At 37.9% G+C, this 20,923-nt stretch overlaps 2 protein-coding genes across 2 annotated transcripts; both read right to left on the bottom strand.

The window, feature by feature from the left end:
• Window positions 1-94: 94 nt before the first annotated feature.
• On the bottom strand, window positions 95-529 carry EV154DRAFT_488824 (uncharacterized protein; the record flags this gene model as incomplete). The annotated part of the gene is made up of 1 exon (XM_051599186.1): window positions 95-529. The coding sequence occupies one exon, from the start codon at window positions 527-529 to the stop codon at window positions 95-97; it is 435 nt and encodes a 144-aa protein (XP_051450113.1).
• Window positions 530-13,272: 12,743 nt separating this feature from the next.
• Window positions 13,273-15,867, bottom strand: EV154DRAFT_584816 (uncharacterized protein; the record flags this gene model as incomplete). The annotated part of the gene is made up of 1 exon (XM_051606744.1): window positions 13,273-15,867. One exon carries the CDS (start codon window positions 15,865-15,867, stop codon window positions 13,273-13,275), a length of 2,595 nt encoding a protein of 864 aa, XP_051450114.1.
• Between the last annotated feature and the right edge of the window lie 5,056 nt (window positions 15,868-20,923).

Raw genomic sequence — 20,923 nt, forward strand, 5'->3', positions numbered from 1 at the left:
TTAATACCGCCTCACTAGTAGCCGAGTTTCATGCAGTTGTTGAAGAATTAATACGTGATTGAAACCTTAATACGCCTTGGATTGCATTAGAATTTTAGCGTTCGGAATGGGTGTTGTGAACCTCGGAATTTGTTGCAGTCATAAGATTAGCTTTAAACACTGTAATCAGAAATTCAGGTTCCGTAAACGAACGTAAGAGCACTAAAGTCAGAACATCTCTTCTTTCAATTGCTGGTAAGGCAATCCCATTATTTTGCTTAACCATGTATCCTGGCAAATTTACTTTTAGACCTCTTAGACGACAAGAGTTTTTCTCTGCACTGCTACTGTTTTCAGGCTGCTCAATTCGACCCGAAGCAATGACATGCTTCAATCCTCGCGGTTTCAAATCAACAAATACTCCTGGAACACAATTTTTCGAAATTATACGAGATCCAGCCTCTGGAAATTTTTTAACAGCTTCAAAAATGGGAAGACTAACCCAAGCATCCAAGGCAGCATAGACAATCTGTTCAGATGTGAGTGCCATACTGGACTAGTGACTTTCCCGCTCATCATTTTTTATCCCTTGTCCCAGCACACGGAGATCAATACCTGACAAAGACAAAATACTGTTGGGAATGATTTTCCTTAACGAAAAAAACGAGCCCAACTCAATCTTTCCTCTGCAGCTAGCGTTTAAGCTTCTCGAAATTCTGCTTAAATCATTACCAACTTGACGACCAACCTTTTTTACAGATTCATTTTTCAGGATACTCACCAAAGAAGTAGGCAAAGAGGTCCAACATCTGTCAATGTGTAACACATATACCTTTCTCTTAAACGCTAATTGGACAACATCTACTTTGCAAATATCTACTCCTTGAAAATAGCTTATATTCCATTCACAATCAAGGCCTATAGCTGTTTCACCATTGATTCTTACTGATGATTCAATTTCTTCATGTAAATGCTTTACGGAGCCTTCCATTAAATCAAACTCGCGACAAATGTAGGAGACTTCAACAGCATCAGGCAACTGAAGGTAATTACAGCTATTGGATCTAGTACTATTTATTTCATCAACCGAAGTCGGCTTAACACCTTCTTTCAACGATTCGAATATTCCTTCAACAAATGTTTGGTCACCTTTGACGTTATCGGTATAAAAAGCGATTGTCATTTCATGTCCATAGTCAGTATAAGCTTTTCTCATTTTCGGAAAAGAATGCTTCATATAGGACAATGCTTTTGATGGAACCAAAACTTGGTGCACAATTTCCTCATATTTGTTGGTCATGATGTATAAGCCTGTGAAAACACTTGTATCATAAATTTTAGCCATATGTTTTGGAAACTTAAACGAATGATCTCCTTTCAAAATCTTTCCATCCAAACGCATCATATGCTTGTCCATCTTGGGTTGAAGAACCTCAATGATTACTGTATATAATGTTCAAATGTCGGTTCTAGTGGGTACAAATCCAGCATATTTTTTTTGATCATTGAATGAAGAAAATCTCTCGGGGGGTAAAGTCGCAAAATATTGAGAGATTCCGTTTCCTTTCTTGTACTCAGAAAACAAATATTGAAGTTCAATTCTATCATGATGAAGTACGTGAAGCTCACAAAGTATCTTTTGAAATCTCTTTGGACCAACAGAGTTTCGAATACAGGGTCTCAGAAAATCGGCGATTACTTTTGATATACCTCCTCTGTGAGAAATAACGGCGGGAAACTCGACTTGCAATTCAAAAGAAAGCTGTTCAATGATTTCTGGATCATCTGCATTATATGAAGCACCACATTTTGAGACACAGCATCTATATCGCATTGACATAAAGTAAAAACAAGTAGCGTGCCAAAAAAGTAGGGAACGAGGTTAGCATGCATGAGACATATAAAAACTCTTCCCTATAATAACTGAACATATCCACAATTCTTCGAGCGTGAGGCTTTTTATTGTAGCCTTTTGTCTCAAGCTTCTTGTTGCAATTGTTTTCGGTACATCTCAGTCGTCTCAAACCTTTGCTGAGTAAAAGATGGGGAATCAAAAGAAGTACTCGTGGTGTATATAGATAGTTGATTTCTTTTTTCGATTAAAGAGCGAAAAAAGTCATCATGGGCTCTATCCAAAACGTACCGTTGTTGTACTCAGAAGGATATCCTTCGTTTGTTAAACGAATTTGAAGGTTCTCAAAATACTCGGTCAGAACACTATTTTCGGGTAATACATCATTCATTTCCTCCTCAATTGAATTTTCCACTGGATCTTCAACTAGATCCTCAACTAAATCCTCAAATAAATCCTCAAACAAATCCTCATTCATAACATTGACTGGTTCTTGGACTAGATCTTCGCTTTGTTCCTGAATTGTGACATTGACATTCTACAATTTTAACAAAAAAAGAAAAAGAAAAAGAAGGCATGTCCACTCAAATAACTACGAACTATTCCATATTTTCAAAACGTTAAAAGACTAGAGTCGACACTCACCTCGACGACTGGACCTGTATTTCAAACTGCATCGTTTAAACGGTTAACAATTCTGCTTAATGCAGGTTGGTTTCTGTCAAATCCTTTCGTAGAAGAAAACTTCGAGGTTTTGTAGGTTTTTCCAACTTTTTGCTTGGCCATTTAAAGATAGTTAAAAGGAATTAAGATCTAGTACAGGTGTAAACGCTGACAGCTTATTTATTGTAGTTCTAGAAGAGTTTGTTAAAATGACCGATGGTAATTTCGCAACCGACTGTAATCTCAAGATCTATTGGCTTACAATATCTAATTATATTGCTTTGTGATATCGTAGCACGAGTCACATAGAGAGGTTAAGGAACAAGTACGAACGAACAATCGATCAAACGTTTTGGAACCAATTTGAGATTATATCCCCTTTACGTCACCTTTCGCATGCCTATCCTTATACCCACCCACAGCGTCAATATAAAGTCGTAAAACTTGAAACCTAATAAAATTAAATCCTTTTTACAACCCCAATTCGCGCGATATCTAATACTTTCCATAAGACTTTGGGGAGTTAGATTATAGTCAAGGAAGAGTAACAAAAGAACGATTTATTAAGCCTTCAGGTAATTGAAATCCCTATACAACATTTGGTGGAGTAGCTGGGCGGCTTCAAATCAAACGACGAGTACTGAAACGCCTTCAGTTTTATAAATTATAGGTAGTTCCCTGAACGTTTTGCGTATAATCACAAGCCGGTTAAATTAAAGCAACTGTGATGTCTAGTCAAGGAAAAACGAAAGATGTCAAATATTATTATTCCGGATAAAGAAGAGAACAATTAAACGGTTCCTACTTTCTCTGGTTCGGCTAGGGCTTAAGACCCTCTCAAATTCATTGAAGACTTCCAAAAAGCTGCTAAATGGAATAATTGGCGTACCGATGAACGCAAGAAAGAAACATTTTTTATGTGTCTAAATGGTCATGCGGAGAGATGGGTTAAGAACCACTTGATGTCTGACAAGGAGACATTTAAAGCATTGAAATTCGAGCCTGATAGTCGGGAAGGTCTCGTAAGTTTGTTTAAGGAACAGTGTATTACGGAGGATTGGTAAGAATCGTACACCAAAGAATATGAAGACCGTAAATAATCAAGCCAGGAAACACCTTTAGAATACTTGGAAACAAAGAGAGACTTATTCCAACGTGCAGGTACAGAGTGCGGTGAAAGATCCAAGAAGCAACAAGTTCGCGATATTATGAAGGGTCTAGTCCCTCAAGTGGCTAAAGTATGTTATCAAAAACTCAAAGACCCCTTTACTCAAGCTGCCAGAACCACGACTGTAACAGTTGAGGGCTTCGAAACATTGTTAAAATGGGCGGAGCAATGTCTTTACGAAGACCGAAAGGTTTCATGTTCATCCATAAGTTACGACAACGGAGTTAATAATGTTTCAACAGTACCAAGAAGAGTGCAGTTTCAGAATACGGCGGATGGTCCCACCTACCAAAGTAATGAAACATCAACTTTAAATCACAAAAAAACAAATAATCTTACGGAATTCGAACAACGTGTGTTGAACAAGTTGGACAAGTTAGATTTGATTGAAAATAAAATGGCCGTGTTCAAGGATCGTATCGATATATTGGAAAAGGCTCCTGAGTCAAATCAAGGTTATGCCAATGCTGCCAATTACAAGAAAGGTATCAAATGTTTCAATTGTGAAGATACAGGTCACTTTGCTCGTGAATGTCCAAATCCTTGATCCAAGTGTGAAAATGCGAATCATCCTACAGATAATTGTCCCAAGGGATTTCCAGCATATCAAGACATAATGAAACGGCAAGTTAATAATGTTGACGCACAGGATTTTCAGTAAACCCTCCCATTAGTTTAGGCGTGGAGGGGCTTCAAAACAATAAAATTCCTAATGAGACGTATAGTCCACCAATTCATGTTGTAAACCTGGCTACGGATGAGGAAGCGGATGAGGTAAATGCAGTGACTGGGTCTAAACGAAAACGAGCAGAAGAACTTTGTGCGGTGGGACTACAAAACTTAGAGAAAGCTAGGGCTGCCAAGGTTAGGTATCATCAAGCGAATGATATAGCGAAGACCAAGGGTGAGGTTCCGCCATCCTTTGTTCGTAAGGTTGAGAGAGAATTTCCAGTCATGCTAGATGATAATAAAAATGTTCGTGAGTTGGATCTCAACAAAAAACTGTGGGAGACTACCATCACGTTACCATTACCGCAACTGTTATTCTATGCTCCGGAACTCCGATACCAATTCTTACATCAATTGGGTGGTCAACCGGTAAGTGGAAAGAAGAAAGAGACGACCGGGTATCCTGGCTATGATATGGATATCGACAAGGAGGACAGTTTCAATGGTATACATTATATTGATTTGGATACCACGGGGTTATGGCTACCAAAATCAAGCTTACAAGTAGTGAAGGTACTGGTCGCTGATCATACCGAGCGTAACTTCTTGTTGGATGGTGGTGCTGTGGTCTCGGTAATTCCGTTACACATCGTCAAGCCGTTAGAAAAAGAAAGGGATATAATCCCTACCAACAAAACATTGATGTATGGTGGTGGACAGATCGACATCTTGGCTGGGGTAGTTAAGTTAAAGTTACAGTTTGCCAAAAATATCACGGTGTACCATATGTTCTATGTAACCAAAAATACATCTACGCTACTATTGATTGGTATGGACTTCATTTGTGCTTCCAAAGCTATACAAGCTCCAGTCAAGAAAACCCTAACTTTCAGAACAGATGATTCAGAGAATGAGTACAAGGTAGATACATTCGATGGTGATGGCTATGATGACAACGTGTATGAACCGGTAGATGGTGGTATTCAAGAAGATCAAGTAGTCATTCCGGTACCCTTAACCAACAGTGCAGGTTGTGTGGATTCACAAGACATAACCATTGGCTATGATTGGACTTTTGAACCTGGTGAAGCAAAGCTACTATGGATCAAGTTGGAAGGCGCCATAAATTAATGGGAAACTGATATGGTGATGCAGCCATCTACTACACTATATGCAAAAATGGCTTTATACAGTATATAGTTCCTACCATACTAAAGAAGGTTGAAAATACCAATCCATTTTGTGTTATCGTCGTAAATATGACCCAAAGATCAGTGTCGTTAAAGAAGGGTGCCGAATTGGGACAATTATTCAAGAGATCAGTCGTACCAACTGGCGTGAGAGTTATCAAGTCAAGTGATGAAATCATGGACGTGGTTACGGAATTATACATCAATTACCAAGATAATGATAATAAAATCAAGGGTCCATCCGTTTTAGAAGGTCCAGTCTTCGAGTCTACCACAGCCGATTTGGAAGCTTTGGGAATTACGTACATTAACTCGCAATAACATCAAGGGAATCTATCATATACAATATGGCCCAGATCAAGATGAAATTCCATCAGTGAACAAAGTCGAGTCCTATGATTGGGATATTAACTCGGAGTTGTCCAAGGAGCAAAGAGAAAAGCTGTTGGTAGTATTGGAGAAACACAAAAAGGTATTCGCAACCTCTTTGAAAGAGGTGAAAGCTTTGAAAAGTGATCCGTATGTAATCAAAGTCAAACCGGGGTTTAAACCAGTCAAGGTACCTCCTCGAATGCTTTCAATCAAATCAAATGAATGGTTAAAAACATACTTAACTCAATTGATGGAATTGGGTATGATTGAACCATGTCCAGGTCCGTGGGCTGCGTAGTCGTCTTGGTTCCAAATGATAAAGAGGCGTAGAAACCAAAAAGGACGTACAAGAAGGTGAAAAGGATGCCTAAAATCATGAGTCAAGCAGCAGAAAAAAATCCAAAGTCAATCTGGACGATTTCCTTAAATACCGATAATACCAAGGTAGTTACATCAAGTACGGAGACATTGAGTACTTTGGAAGAGTTACATCCAGCACCAAATGCACAATTGGGTAACTGCGAGGTGGTAGTACCTGAACAGTTGGCTGGACAAAGGGATCCATATCGTCTTTGGCTAAACTACCGGCCAATCAATCAAGCAGTTCTAGACACGGGTTATCCAATTCCAAACATAAATTTCTTATTTACCTTACTGGCAAAGGCTCAGTATTATTCGGTCTTCGATTGCTTGAAAGGGTTTTGGCAAATGAAGCTAGCTGAGGAGAGCCGGGATTACACGGGTTTCGCTACAACATTTGGTCAGTATACGTGGAAGAGGCTTCCAATGGGGTTGAAGGTTAGCCCACAGGCTTGGCAATCATGTATGGATGCTATCTTTTTTGAAGAACTGTACAAGTTTTTCTTGATCTACATCGATGATGGTTTGGTATTTTTCAAGAACTTTGATGATCATGTAGAGCATTTAAATCGTATCGTCACCAAGGCAGAAAAGGCGAATGTATCCCTGTCGGTCACGAAATGCAAATTTGCGTATCAAGAGATCAAGCTTTTGGGTCATGTCGTTGAACAGCATGGATTTCGTATGGATCCGGGTAAAGTAGAACCTATTGTAAAATGGCCAAGACTATCTTCTGTAACCGAAATTAATCAGTTTATTGGTATGATCCAACATTATCGCCGTTATTTGCGGGATTTGTCTTCTTTGTTGGCACCACTAAGCTATTTGAAAAAGAAAAATGTGTTGTTTAATTGAGGAGCGGATCAAGAGAATGCTTTTCAGAAATGTAAACAATTATTGATGAGTGACGATGTCCTGATTCATCCACGTTTTGATAAGCCTTTTATTTTATTGACTGATGCATCAAATGTTGCTATTGGTGGTGTCCTATCTCAAGAGGTTGAAGGGCGTGAAGGTCATGTTCGTCCAGTGAACTATGGTAGTAAAGCATTGTCAGAGACTGAGAAACGTACCAGTATCTACGAGAAGGAATTTATGGCGATTGTGTATTTCATTCATCTTTTTACGGCATATCTGATCGGTTAAAAATTCGTAGTATATACAGATCAGAAGAGTTTACAATATCTAATCAAATTTAATGAGGAGCCATCTGCGAAGGTAGTTCGATGGCAAGCATCTTTATTGGCATATGATTTTGACATAGTGTATCGTGTGGTGATCTAGCAAGGCTATAGCCATATTAGAGCTAACAAAGGTTTATCCATGCTGATACCATTTGTGATATAAGCTTAACAATAAATGTCATAGTAAGAACTATAAGGATATTACATCACAAGTCTAATTTAGTACGTCTGAGAAATACTTAAAATTTAGTTTAAAGCAAAGAGAGTTAAGAAGACTTAACATTTATTAGAAGAAGACTAAATTAGTGACTATGTAATAATCATATACATTTTTGGTAAATCAATGATAACTTCAAGCTAGCACTAGAGATATGAACACAGCAGACAGTCTTTTATATAAATACTCGTATATTTCATTTCTTAATAAAGGACAATCTTATAAACAGTCTCAAACTACTCCTATAGTCTTTTTATAATTTAAACCTTACCTTGAAACACAACATATCGTCCTGGTAAATTAAATGGCAACGCGGATGCGTTATCCCGTCTCAAGCCTGAATTATCTACAGGTCCGGAATTGGAAGAAATTATGGAAGACTATCATTTACCATTAAATGGAGTTAAACATGGTCGTGATTATGAAGAACCGGTATACAATAAGAAAGTAGCAAAAATGGCCAAAGAAAACATATACAATAATACAGACGGCATGACTAAAGAAGAATATACTCAACTGATAAGCTAGTTGACCAGATGGGAGCTGCCTATGAATATGTCAGATAGGAAGAGAAAATCCATCAGGAATAAAGCGAGGTCCTTTGAGGTCATCGGAGGAATCTTGTACAAGAAGGCTAACAGCAGTTTTAAGAGAAGAAAAGTAATACAACAAAATGAAATATTACAAGTTTTAAAAGAAAACCACGACCACCTACTCGCTGGTCATCAAGGGGTCATTCGAACCTTTGATTCCATCATAGAGAAGTAATACTGGTCAGAATATTTTGATACGATTAGGAGATACTGTATGTTACTTCATGCCAAATATGTCAGAGTTCTGGACCAGGAATCCACCGGTCCCACTAACCGTCAATTTAAAATCTCAAGAAGGTCCATTCTCCCATGTGTCGATCGATTATATATATCTACCATTGACGGCCCAAGGTAATAATTCGGCGTTAGTAATGATAGATAGGTTCACAGGATGGACTGACTGTAAGCCTACTCCAACTCAAAGCGCGAGTTTCACTTGCCTAGCTCTTTTCGAGTGGATCTATACACATGGTTTGATGGTGCAAGTTCATATGGATAATGGTAAGCACTTTAACGCTGAATAGGTTATGGCTTTGATGATGAGTTCTTATGGAGTTCAATTGAGATATGGTGTACCGTACCATCCTCAAGGACAAGGAAAAGTCGAAAAAGCAAATAGTGTTCTAAAAAGTATTATGCAAATGTTCACTATGGTCTACACTCAAGATTGGCGTTCGTGGTTACCTGTGGCGTTATATGTCATGAGAACAATTGTTCGAAGCGACCATGGATATTCTGCTTTCTTCCTTACTTTTGGTAGAGTACCTCGAGGAATAACCGAAGTAGAAGAAGAGTTGTTCGATAAAGGGCAAAACGAAGAGCTGTCTGAAGAGTACATATTGATGCGCATACATGATATTGCAGAAGTAACACTACGAATGATCCCTCAAGCCAAATAGAATATTACGAAATACAAAGTAAAGATGTTCGATAGGTATAATAAGAAGATTGTCATAATAAAATATCACCCAGTAGATTTGGTCATGGTTTTACAGCGACTTCGAGATGGTACCGAGCCTCTTTTGACTAGGTGGATTGGTCCTTTTAGGATTGAGAAAGCTGTTGGACATGATGTGTACAAGGTGAACGATGATGTAATGCGGCTTCCATTCCCGTTCCACGCGAATCAAATGAAAATGTATAAAGCTCGAACCAGATTAGCACTTGACTTAAATTTTTATGCAAAGAAGGTGCCCTCTTATGACTAAAGGGTTGTAGTGTGATATGGTAGCACGAGTCACGTAGAGAGGTTAAGGAACAAGTAAGAACGAACAATCGATCAAACGTTTTGGAACCAATTTGAGATTATATCCCCTTTACGTCACCTTTCACATGCCTATCCCTATGCCCACCCACATCGTCAATATAAAGTCGTAAAACTTGAAACCTAATAAAATTGAGTCCTTTTTAGAACCCCGATTCGCGCGATATCTAATACTTTCCATAAGACTTTGGGGAGTTAGATTATATTCAAGGAAGAGTAACAAAAGAACGATTTATTAAGCCTTCAGGTAATTGAAATCCCTATAAAACCGCTTATTACCGGCGTAGTAGTCCCCAGACACAGCAGCCTCGCCTTTAAAAGATCACGGCGAGGTCTCCAAAATGTGATATGAATATGTTTGTTTTTCGGGTTATCGTTGGTAGGACAATGGGTAGTGTTCTCAAATAATAATAAGGCAATCAATGATAGGTAGCAGCAGACTATAATACCCAGCAAATAAATATTCATGTAAATGTATTTCGACAAACGTGAAAAATCCAAAAATCCAAAATAGAAAATAAGACAAAGTATTAACCAGATTGCAAAAAAGGAACTAAATTTTATTGAACATAAAAATAATGATTTCTTTTATACATAATGAATACAACTAAAACTACAAGCGGGACCCTGCCATCGTGGGTAGATTATATCCAAATATTGTTCAAGCTGTCAATAAACCCGCAAGGAGCAGTAAGGAGAATATAATAAACAACCCGTACTTGAATAGGCATTTGGTGTTACGTGAACTCTGAAATTACCAGCTGACATATGATAAATATGACAGCAGTGAGAATACTTCAATCGTCGTAGCACAAGCGTATTACCTTAGCTAAGGTGTATTTACAGCTCGCATACAACATTACCCCCAACCAGATTGAAAGTATTTTAGAGTGTACGTGTTTCGCAGTTCTTAATGGTAGTTGTTTCATATGCAATAAAAAGAAAATAATAAAAATAAGAAAATAAAAGAAAGGATCGTAGTAATGATTTGCACCGTTAAAAACCCATAATATTATAAAAAACCTTTATAAGGTAAAAAGTAGAGTTTGGGAAAAGGTATCATCAATTACTTAGAATGCTGTTGAGATATAAGCAATTTCTGAGATCTAGTGAGAATACGAGCATTCTCGTTACTATGTTTATCACGTGTAGCTCTTTTACGGATAGTATTATTAACTGTTACAGGTAAAGTATTGACATTATTTCCGGCATTACGTCTAGCCCAATATAATTCAATATGTAGTTTAGAATCAAAGTCATTCGCGGATTGCCAAGTATCATCTTTAGGGTCATTGTATCCTAACCAATGTACTAAGTATTCATAATTATTAGGAGTTCCTCTATGAGCTTTAATAGCCTGTACTTCATAATGACCATCGGCTGGCTCATTCTGGGAAGGTTTATTATCATGAATTTTTTTAATTTGCTGTGTTGGTACGTCTCTAGATAACAGATTACCAGCAGGGTCTTCTAATATATATGACTTATTTTTTGTATATCCTTTGATTATAAAAGGACCAGTATATCTTTCTTGTGTTTTAGCACTACGATGTACATTTATGATCATAACTTTAGTTCCGATAGGATACATGTCTCTAATGATTTTATGTGTTTTTTCAAATCGAGTATGATCGTCAAGTTGTGTCTTCTTTATACGTTCTGCAATTAAAGGTATAACAACATTTTGAGCAAATAGTAACCTTTCACGAATCTTTTTTGTGTCAGCTGTTTCTAAAGATAATGTAGGAACGTCATTCGAATAATCTTTAAAATCATTAGGTTGTCTATTAAAAACCATAGTGTAAGGTCGAGACTTGTGTAAGTTGGAGTATTTAATGTTCATAGCAAGTTGTACCGGATTCAGATATAGATCCCAGTCGTCATTCTTTCCGTTTAATAATTTAACTATGCTGGATTTAGCAATCCCAACAAATCTTTCACACACTGAATTCCCTTGTGGAGTATATGGTAATGATAATCTTCGATCGATGCCGCTCATTAAAACTAATTGTGATACAATTTCATTTACAAATTCAGAGCCTCCGTCATGTGTCAACACACGTGGGAATGAAAATAAACAAAAGATATTGAGCAATTCTTTTGCAATTGTTAAACTTGTTTTATCTGGCAGAGCTCGTAATATAGTAAAGCGACTAAAGTGATCAATCATCACCAACATATAATTATTTCCACTGGCAGACGTAGTATTGAATGTACCTAGATCCATACTCCAATGATCGAGTGGTTGATCAGGTGCTACACTTCGAAAGGGATGGTACCCAACTTTAGCTATATTGAAACGAGCACAGGCGTCACAGTTTGATATAATACGTTGTATGTCGTCTCTCATATTTGTCCAATGTAGCTGATAGTCATTATGTATTGTATTCTCTACAGCATTAATACCAAAATGCCCTAAGAAATGAGCTTTGTTTATAATGTCATCTCGTTCTCTCAAAGGTGGTGTTATATAATCTGCGAATTGAATAGATCGACTAATAAGAGGTACGTTGTTACTTCCAGAGGTATGTGTACTCATCGGTAATATGTCTTTTGCGTTATATTCAGATTGTTTTCTTACGTTAAGTATATATTCCTTTCCATAATTTTGCATTGCTTTTTTATAAAATGTAGAAGATATGTTAAGCTGTGGAGCTGCTTTTCTCTTGTTTATTTTGTATTGCATTTTAGGAAATTTAGAAGAATGTGACTGATATTCCTGCGGCTTATCTTGTTTTGATTTACGTTTGAGGATAAATGAAGATTGTGTTTCATCCACTAACTTTCCCCCCTCCAAATGATAATCCTCCGTAAATAAACGACTACCAGCATCAGCAATGTCATTCAAATGACCTGGCAAATGAACAACATCATACGATAAACTAAACAAGGCTTCATAATACGTTAGCAACAAGTGGTTAGGCACTTCTTGACTGTGAAGGTATATAAGCGATCGATGATCTGTATGTAATGTAAAATGCTTTTGGACAAGCCATTTATTAAATCGTTGAAAACAAAAAATGATAGCAAGTAATTCACGACGTGTAGTGCTGTAATATGATTCTACTGTAGTTAATGCACGACTGGCCATAGCAACAAAACGTTTTTCTGTATTGACCAACATATATAAAACACCGGAAATACCAGTGTTAGATGCATCTGTGGCAACGTGTAACGGGTATTGATAATCGACACGATGAATTAATGGAGCTGAGGATAGAGCGATTTTCATGTTCTTGAAAGCAGTGGTATGTTCCTCTGTCCACGCAGCTTGTAAGTCTTTTACATTACGTAATTTATCAAGTTTATCACTAATATGGGCATACATAGGAATAGAGGCTCGAAAGAAATTCATATAGCCAAGATACGATTGTAATTTCTTCGTAGTTGTGGGAATTTGGAATTCGGAAGCTGTGTTTACTTTGCGATGATCCGGGATTAGACCACCACCTTCAACAATGGACCACCCTAATAAATGGATACTAGTCTGAGCTAAAACCACTTTATCAGGTGCAATTACTAAATTTGCAGCTGTCAACCGACGTAATACTTCTGCAACACAACTGGTATGATGTGGAAGTGGACCATCCGTGCTAATTGTTAAGTCATCTACGTAAACTTGAATGTAGGGAAGATCAGCAAATAATTCTTGTAATACTCGTTGAACTAAATTGCCCACAAACGATACACCAAAACACATTTTGACAAAACGATATTGTCGGTTAGTGTATGGGCAAGTGAATGATAATTTATGACGATCTTCAGCCTGCAACAAGGAAACTGTTGAAACAAGATTTGATATCAATAATTGTATGAATTTTCGCACCACCGATTCGGCTCATAATTTCGTTGATTAATGGGTAACTTTGAGTATCTGTTACGGTAAGGATAGAGTTCAAATTACGTACATCAGTAACTAATCTTATTTTATCAAAGGTAAAGATACCATCTGCATTTTTTCGTCCGACAACGAGTAATGGAGCATTGAATCCGGTGTGTGAAGTAGCAACTTCGATAACACCCTCATTCAACCAGGTAGTAATTTGCTTACGGACGGCATCTTCATATGCGAAAGGTAAAGGATATTGTTTCTTAAATGCAATACAACCCGGTTTAGTATTTAAATGGATAACTGCTCCCGGTAGATTACAAAAAGTGTTTTTCATATCAATCTTGGCATTATTCTGCAACAAAGGATTTAATACTGAAAGCATGATATCTCGTTCTACTTGAGTTCCGAAAGGACTGTTATTAGGTTTAGAGATAGGATCAACAGGGGAAGGTGGAAATGGATTATTATTTTGCAAATCAAAATGTGATATAGCTAGGCCCGTTATCCCAATACGTAATTGATGAAATAAATCCATACCAATTAAAGCTGGAATATGCCTGTTATTATGAGTCTTAAAAAAGTCAAAAATTTCGAATTTATGAATGAAAGCTTTGTTATTGTAAAATATATTTATTGATACGTTTCCTTTTCTATCACAAAAATTATTGACATGGCCTAACTGCACGGTTCCCGAAGAAGGAGTAATGACAATAGAATCGCCCAAAAAAGAAGCAAAGGAAGGAGAGATCATGCTGAACGTAGCACCCGTATCAATAATAGCATAAGTTCTAATATTTTGTATAATAACAGGAATAATAATCATGTTAGATTTGTTATCTGGAGGCAGACTAAATACACTATGAAACTTACATTGCTGTGCCCAAAGAGCCAATTCTCTAGCATCGGCTGTAATATGAGCCCTATCACCTGCGGAAGATGATGCATGCTGAAGTATAGTTCCAGCGGTATTGTTCACATTCGCCCAAGCATTAGACGCACCGATTGTAGCAGCATGCTCAGCAGTAGCAACAGCATCAGCTGCGTAATTGTTACCGACGATTCTTTCAGACCCGAAACTCATAGCACCAAAATTGTATTCTTGTCCTGGCGTAATCTCTTCTCTACGAGCAGTATTGCATACGTGAGCTCTTGTCCAGCCAGACACACCACAAGTGTAGCATTTCCTGTCTTCAATACCAGAAGGCGCTTGCTCGTTGCTCTGAGCGTTAGCAGCTCGGCAGTCAGCAGTGTTGTGAGTATTAGCTCGATGAAAGCTGCAATATTTTTCAGTTCTTGTCCGGGGACGAGGAGTAGAAAAAGCACGAGATGGGGCCGGAGCCATAATTGTAGAATTATTTATAGACGAGTTACCAGGAGCATGTCTTGATAAAAGAGAATCTTGATGAAGATGTTCATTGTTGTTTATAGCGGCAGCTGTTCTCTTCGGGGCACGAGGAGCTTCACCAGGATGAATGTTAGCACGGGCAGCAGCAGCAGCTCTTTCTTGACGAGCCAAGCGATTAAAAAAACTTCTTGCCAAAGCAGCAATAATATCGACATCATTCTGTTTGTACGTGGCTAATGTCGCAGATGCTACAGTGACTTGATTAGATAGGGTAATGGGGATAGCAGAAAGAAAACGTTCCACCAACAATGAGTCAGGCAAGACTTGATCCACCGCACGTCTACGCAAGCTGTTAAAACGATCAATGAATGCTTCCATGTTTTCCGTGGGTAACATAGTAATGATGTTTAACTCCCGAGCACAGTTGTTTCGTTCTTCTTGGGCGTTAAGACCGTATCTTTCCTGGATTGCCACAGAGAATTCTTGCCAGTTAGGAACCCGTTGATATGCAGATTTAAACTTGTTGATGTAGTCTTCGTGCCAAATACGAGTAGTACCAAATAACAGAGGAGGTAGAAGCCTGAGATAATTATCGTTTAAGTCTAAACCATGACTGTTCATGACATCCACGAAGTTCATGAGACAGGTTTTCACATCCACAAAAACATGACCTTCCGGTCCAGCAGCAGCCAAACCTTCCCAGCGAAAAAGAGGTAAATTTCTTGGTACAACTTTAGAAACTTGCGCATGCTTGATTGTCGTTTCATTAGCTTCTTCACCACACAAATACGCCTTATTCATCATAGCAAGATCTTCTGTACGCCTATTCAAACGGATTCGCTTGTTTCTTAAAGAAGAGTCACTTTCAGGAGCCGAAGACACATACAATGATAGCTGTCTAATTTCAGCTTTAGCCAATGAAATAGAAATTTTCATATCATTAATATAGCCATCATCCACAGCACCGTTCACCGCAACTCCAGGTAGATCAGCAGCCAAATTAGTAGATTGATCAAAAGTTGTCTCAATATCTTCCATGTCTGAATGAGCAGAACCATCATCATCATCCACCGAGTCTTCAACACCAACATTAGTCAGAAGCACATCCCTTGCATCCTGGGTATCACGATCTCCACCAGAATCAGCAGATCCATTGCTAGTAGGTAACAAAGTAGACATTTAAGTTTATGAACGATAAAGTTTAGTTATAACAAGTGGTTAAAAAAAATGAAAAATCCAAAAATCCAAAATAGAAAATAAGACAAAGTATTAACCAGATTGCAAAAAGGAACTAAATTTTATTGAACATAAAAATAATGATTTCTTTTATACATAATGAATACAACTAAAACTACAAGCGGGACCCTGCCATCGTGGGTAGATTATATCCAAATATTGTTCAAGCTGTCAATAAACCCGCAAGGAGCAGTAAGGAGAATATAATAAACAACCCGTACTTGAATAGGCATTTGGTGTTACGTGAACTCTGAAATTACCAGCTGACATATGATAAATATGACAGCAGTGAGAATACTTCAATCGTCGTAGCACAAGCGTATTACCTTAGCTAAGGTGTATTTACAGCTCGCATACAACAAAACGGTCCATTTTTGCAATAGTACACTTACGTTATTGGACGGCTAATAGAAATAATTTAATTACGCGAGAAACCAATAGTATACGAAACTATACACAGGTCTGAAATTTAGAGATAAAATTAAGATGAAGTTTATTAACATTCTGGCTTTTTGACGGCCTTCTATATCTTTTACATTAATTGTAATTACTGTGGTATTTGACAAAGTATTACATAGAAAAGTAATGAGATAAAAGTATATTTTTATTAGAGGTATAAATAGACTAAAAGAACTCTGCTGCTATGAAATAATTGATCCTTTTTATATTGCACAACTCTCCTGAGTTTTAACGATAAGTCAACCTTTCTGGTTTTGGAATAGATCTATACTTTTTTTCCCGCCTTGGGTTAAATGGATACTTCTCGCTAGAGTTGTTTCCAGTTAACGTTGTCCCATATCAGTGGATCGGGAGCATGAGTATTCTAATAAATCTTTAGTTTTACGAGACACTTATTTATCAGATCATGCAACGGTTTCTGTAAAAGATGCATACTTGTTTGTCAAGTGTAATTGGCAATAGAGCATAATAGTTGATCATTTGTTCATTATCTTTGTAATGAATAAATTACGATCCCAAATATAAAATGTCTTATCGATATTTGTATATTTGGTTGTAGAAGCTAGGTATCCATTAATTCATACACTATTTCTTCATACTCTTTATCTGCAGTATAATTATTTCAATATATTAGTAAATGAACCATTTATATTAATAGCTGTTCTATTCTCTCTCTGGGTAGCTAATCTATTGAGAGAACTATTAATATTAAGTTTATCTTTCTTATAATTTGTGATTTGATCGGAGAACTTTCTCTTCTCGATCGGTGATATCGTAACTCAGTGGTATAGCATTCTGTATCCAACTGTCATTCGTATATCATATTTACGTATTTCCAACCAAATTTGATCTCATTCTGGGACGATCATGGCTTAAACGAGAAAAACCTAAACCAGATTGGGATGCCGATACTTGGTCTATCAATCAGGGAAGTACATTATTAAAGCCACAAACAAATGCATATTATAATCATTCGTCACTCACTTCTGTATCTGATCTTAGTTATTTAATTTCCCACAAGCAAGCTGACCGATATCTAAAGAAGGTTGCGAATGGATTTTTGCTTTGTATACGGGATGTTGGTTCTCCAAATGATATGGCGTTAAATCGCACCGATGATGACAAATACTGGGACTCTTTAATTCAAGGTTCTAGTGAAGTATTCAAGACTGACTTACCTGGATTACCTCCCGATCGCGGTATCGAGCACATTATCAATACAGGTAATGCAAGGCCCATCTCAAGACTTCCATTTAAAATGTCACCTTTAGAACTGGACGAACTAAAGAAGCAGATTCAAGAACTACTGGCATTGGGACTAACCAAACCAAGCAGTTTACCCTGGGGGTTCTTGTATTATTTGTGCGAAATAAACCTGAACCTAGATCAAAGGAACCTGGTAAACTCGGAATGTGCATTGATTACAGAGCGTTGAATAAATTAACATTTAGAGACTCCCCGAGTATACCCCGTCCAGATGAATGTCTAGAACGACTATCAGGCGCAACATATTTCATAAGTATTGATTTGAAATCTGGATATCACCAACTGCGAATCGCAGACGAAGATGTAGACAAAACAGCCTTCAACACCCGGTATGGAAAATTCGCTTTTCTAGTTCTACCCTTTGGCCTGTCAAATGCACTACCTACTTTTCAAAGACTCATAAATAATGTCCTCGCTGACTGTTTGGATAAATTTGCACTAGTTTATTTGGACGATATCCTTATTTGGAGTGACTCGTTAGAAGACCATAAAAAACATGTTCGACATGTCCTGGAAATACTCAAGAAGGAGCAGGTCATTGTGAATCTCAAGAAATGTAATTTTGGTAAAAAGGAATTGACTTTTGTTTGGTTTCCATGTCTCCCGTAATGGCGTAAAACCAAGCCCGGAGAAGCTGGAATTTTTAGAAAAATGGCCAAAATTAACCAACGTTCAAGAATTCCGACAGTTTATTGGGTTTGCACAATTTTACAAGCGATTTATTAAAAACTTTGCTTCTATTGCAGCACCTCTCACTGATCTTACTCTTGGCACTGGTCATGAAAAGCGTCCTATTATATGGAGTCCTGAATGCCAAACCAGTTTCGATACTCTGAAAAAGGTGTTGATGTCTAATCCTGTCCTGAAAATTGTTGATATGAACAAACCTTTCCAGATTGAAGTTGATGGGTCTGACCATGGATGTGGAGCTGTCTTATATCGACCTGACAATGACCCAACTTTACCTTGGCACCCTCTCTGTTTCGTATGCCTGCTCAGGGAAAGGAACTTTTAGGTATCATTCATGCATTAAAGAAATAGCGCTGTTACGTTGATGGTTGTCCTGCTGGATATACAGTATACTCTGATCACATGTCACTTCAATATTTTCGAACAAAGGAAAACCTGCCAAGTCGTTTAGTCAGATGGATTAATTAAATTGAAGCCAAGGGTCCTACTATCGTCTATAAGGCTGGTAAAGGTAATAAAATTGGGGATGTTCTCTCTCGTATGAATTATGCTTCCGAAGATATGGCACCTGAAGAAGAGTCGTTAGAGCCTGATATGTTGTATGCTGCTTGGAATACATTACCTCCTTTGGTTCGTGCGGATTGGCCATTACCGTTACTGTCACGGGATAAGGTAAAATCACAGGAGATTAACAACTTGTTAAACAAAGAACAGAATAACTTCAGTACTTCTTCAAATCGCTATTTATAGACACGTTAAACATCCAAAAGATGACAAGACTCATAAGGTTCCTTACCTCCCTTTTGAAGAACGTGCGGATAAACTGGCAAGATATCATGAATCCCTAGGTCATGCAGGTATAAAAACCACACTACACTATATGCAAACGCGATTTTGGTGGCCAGGTATGAAGCAAGACATTATCGACTGGTTAAAGCTCTGCCCTTCTTGTCAACTGAACAGCCGAAAAGGTCTTATCCATAAGGACGTAATGCACCCTTTAAAAGTTCCTTCAGCATTTTATCGTTGGCACTTAGAATTTTTGGACTTACCAACATCGACCAAAGGAAATCGATGGATGCTTATTGGTGTTGATTACGCAACAAATTGGTGTGTGGCCCGAGTTATGCCTGTTGCCTCTGCTGAGAATGTTGCTGATTTTCTTTACGAAAAGATAGTAATGAACGCTGGCACTTTTTCTAACTGGTCACGGACAGAGGATCAAATTTCTGTAGTCTACTGGTGAAAGAATATCAGAAACGTGTGTTAATCAATCATAAACTGACAAGTGCTTACCATCCGCGTACAAATTCAAAGGTCGAACAATTCAACGGTATTATTAAACCTATGCTACAAAACTTTACCAATGGTGCTATTCATTGTTGGGACGACTTTGTCCATGCTGCTCTTTGGGCGTGTCGAATTCGTTTTCACTCTACTACAGGTTTTAGCCCTTACTATCTCACATATGGTTGTCAGCCTAAATTAGCTGGTGATGTTATGCGCCTATATATTGACTCTACGGTGTTTAACGATCCTCGTACCGTTGCCGATCTAACTTCTCGCGAATTAGCTGCCCTTGTTCAAGACCGTGCCGCTGCCGAATTTCGCATGAAAGCTATGGCTGAGAAAGATAAAGTTCGTTGGGATGCTGCGATTAAACCTATTTCGTTTGAGGTCGGTGACATGGTAATGTTGACTAATGAAGGCAAGTACGGTTTGGAACCCACGTTTAAAGGTCCTTACATGGTAGTCAAGAGCTTCCCGGATTATGGTACGTACAAGTTGGAAACTATCGCCGGCGAACCGTTAAAATCACTAGTTCATGTCGATCGCCTTAAAGCTGCTAATGGTCCAATGCCGGATGAGCCTTGGTTTAATCCCACTGAAACAAGAAGAGAATGGCGAAACTTTGAGAAAGAATCTGGCAACCAGGTCCTGCAACCAAAAATTATTTTACCACCCACGGCTGAAAACGACGTCACTGATTTTATTGCTCCTATTGAACCTACTCCACAGATTAAAGATCAATCCACGGCAAAAAGTTTCTCTGACGTACCTCCTCTTCCTGCAACAACTATAAAAACCTCAAGTCCAGTAATAAGTCTTCAAATTGCAAACAACAATGATAGTTTAACCGATACAACAATGACCAAGTTGATTGAATCTGCAAATAACACGGCTTTTTCTCCTGATATTGATGAAACCATGGATGATATATCTGGTACTGCTTCTAAGTTGGTAGGCTCTCCATCTTCCAGTGTTCAGGGACGACAAACTCAGAGCCTAGGGGGGGTTAATGTCAGCATTCATCCAGCCAATGAAATAGTTCCTGTCCAAGAATCCGGTACCGAGAATTATTATGACGTAATGGAGCTCACGCGACCGAAAAGAAGATTCAAACCAAAATTAAATAAGACAAGACCAACTAAGAAAATAAAGCTATATGTCATAAGACCAACAAGACAAAGTTATAAACTACTTTAGTTTATAAAACAATTACGTATATATGAAATAACAGCCAAACTAGATAGTATAAATATCCCCATCATATTTTAAATAAAACAGTATCTTTTATCTCATA

The sequence above is a fragment of the Mucor mucedo genome, assembly GCF_025094135.1.
Source record: "Mucor mucedo strain NRRL 3635 chromosome Unknown EV154scaffold_294, whole genome shotgun sequence".
Classification (NCBI taxonomy): Eukaryota; Fungi; Mucoromycota; class Mucoromycetes; order Mucorales; family Mucoraceae; genus Mucor; species Mucor mucedo.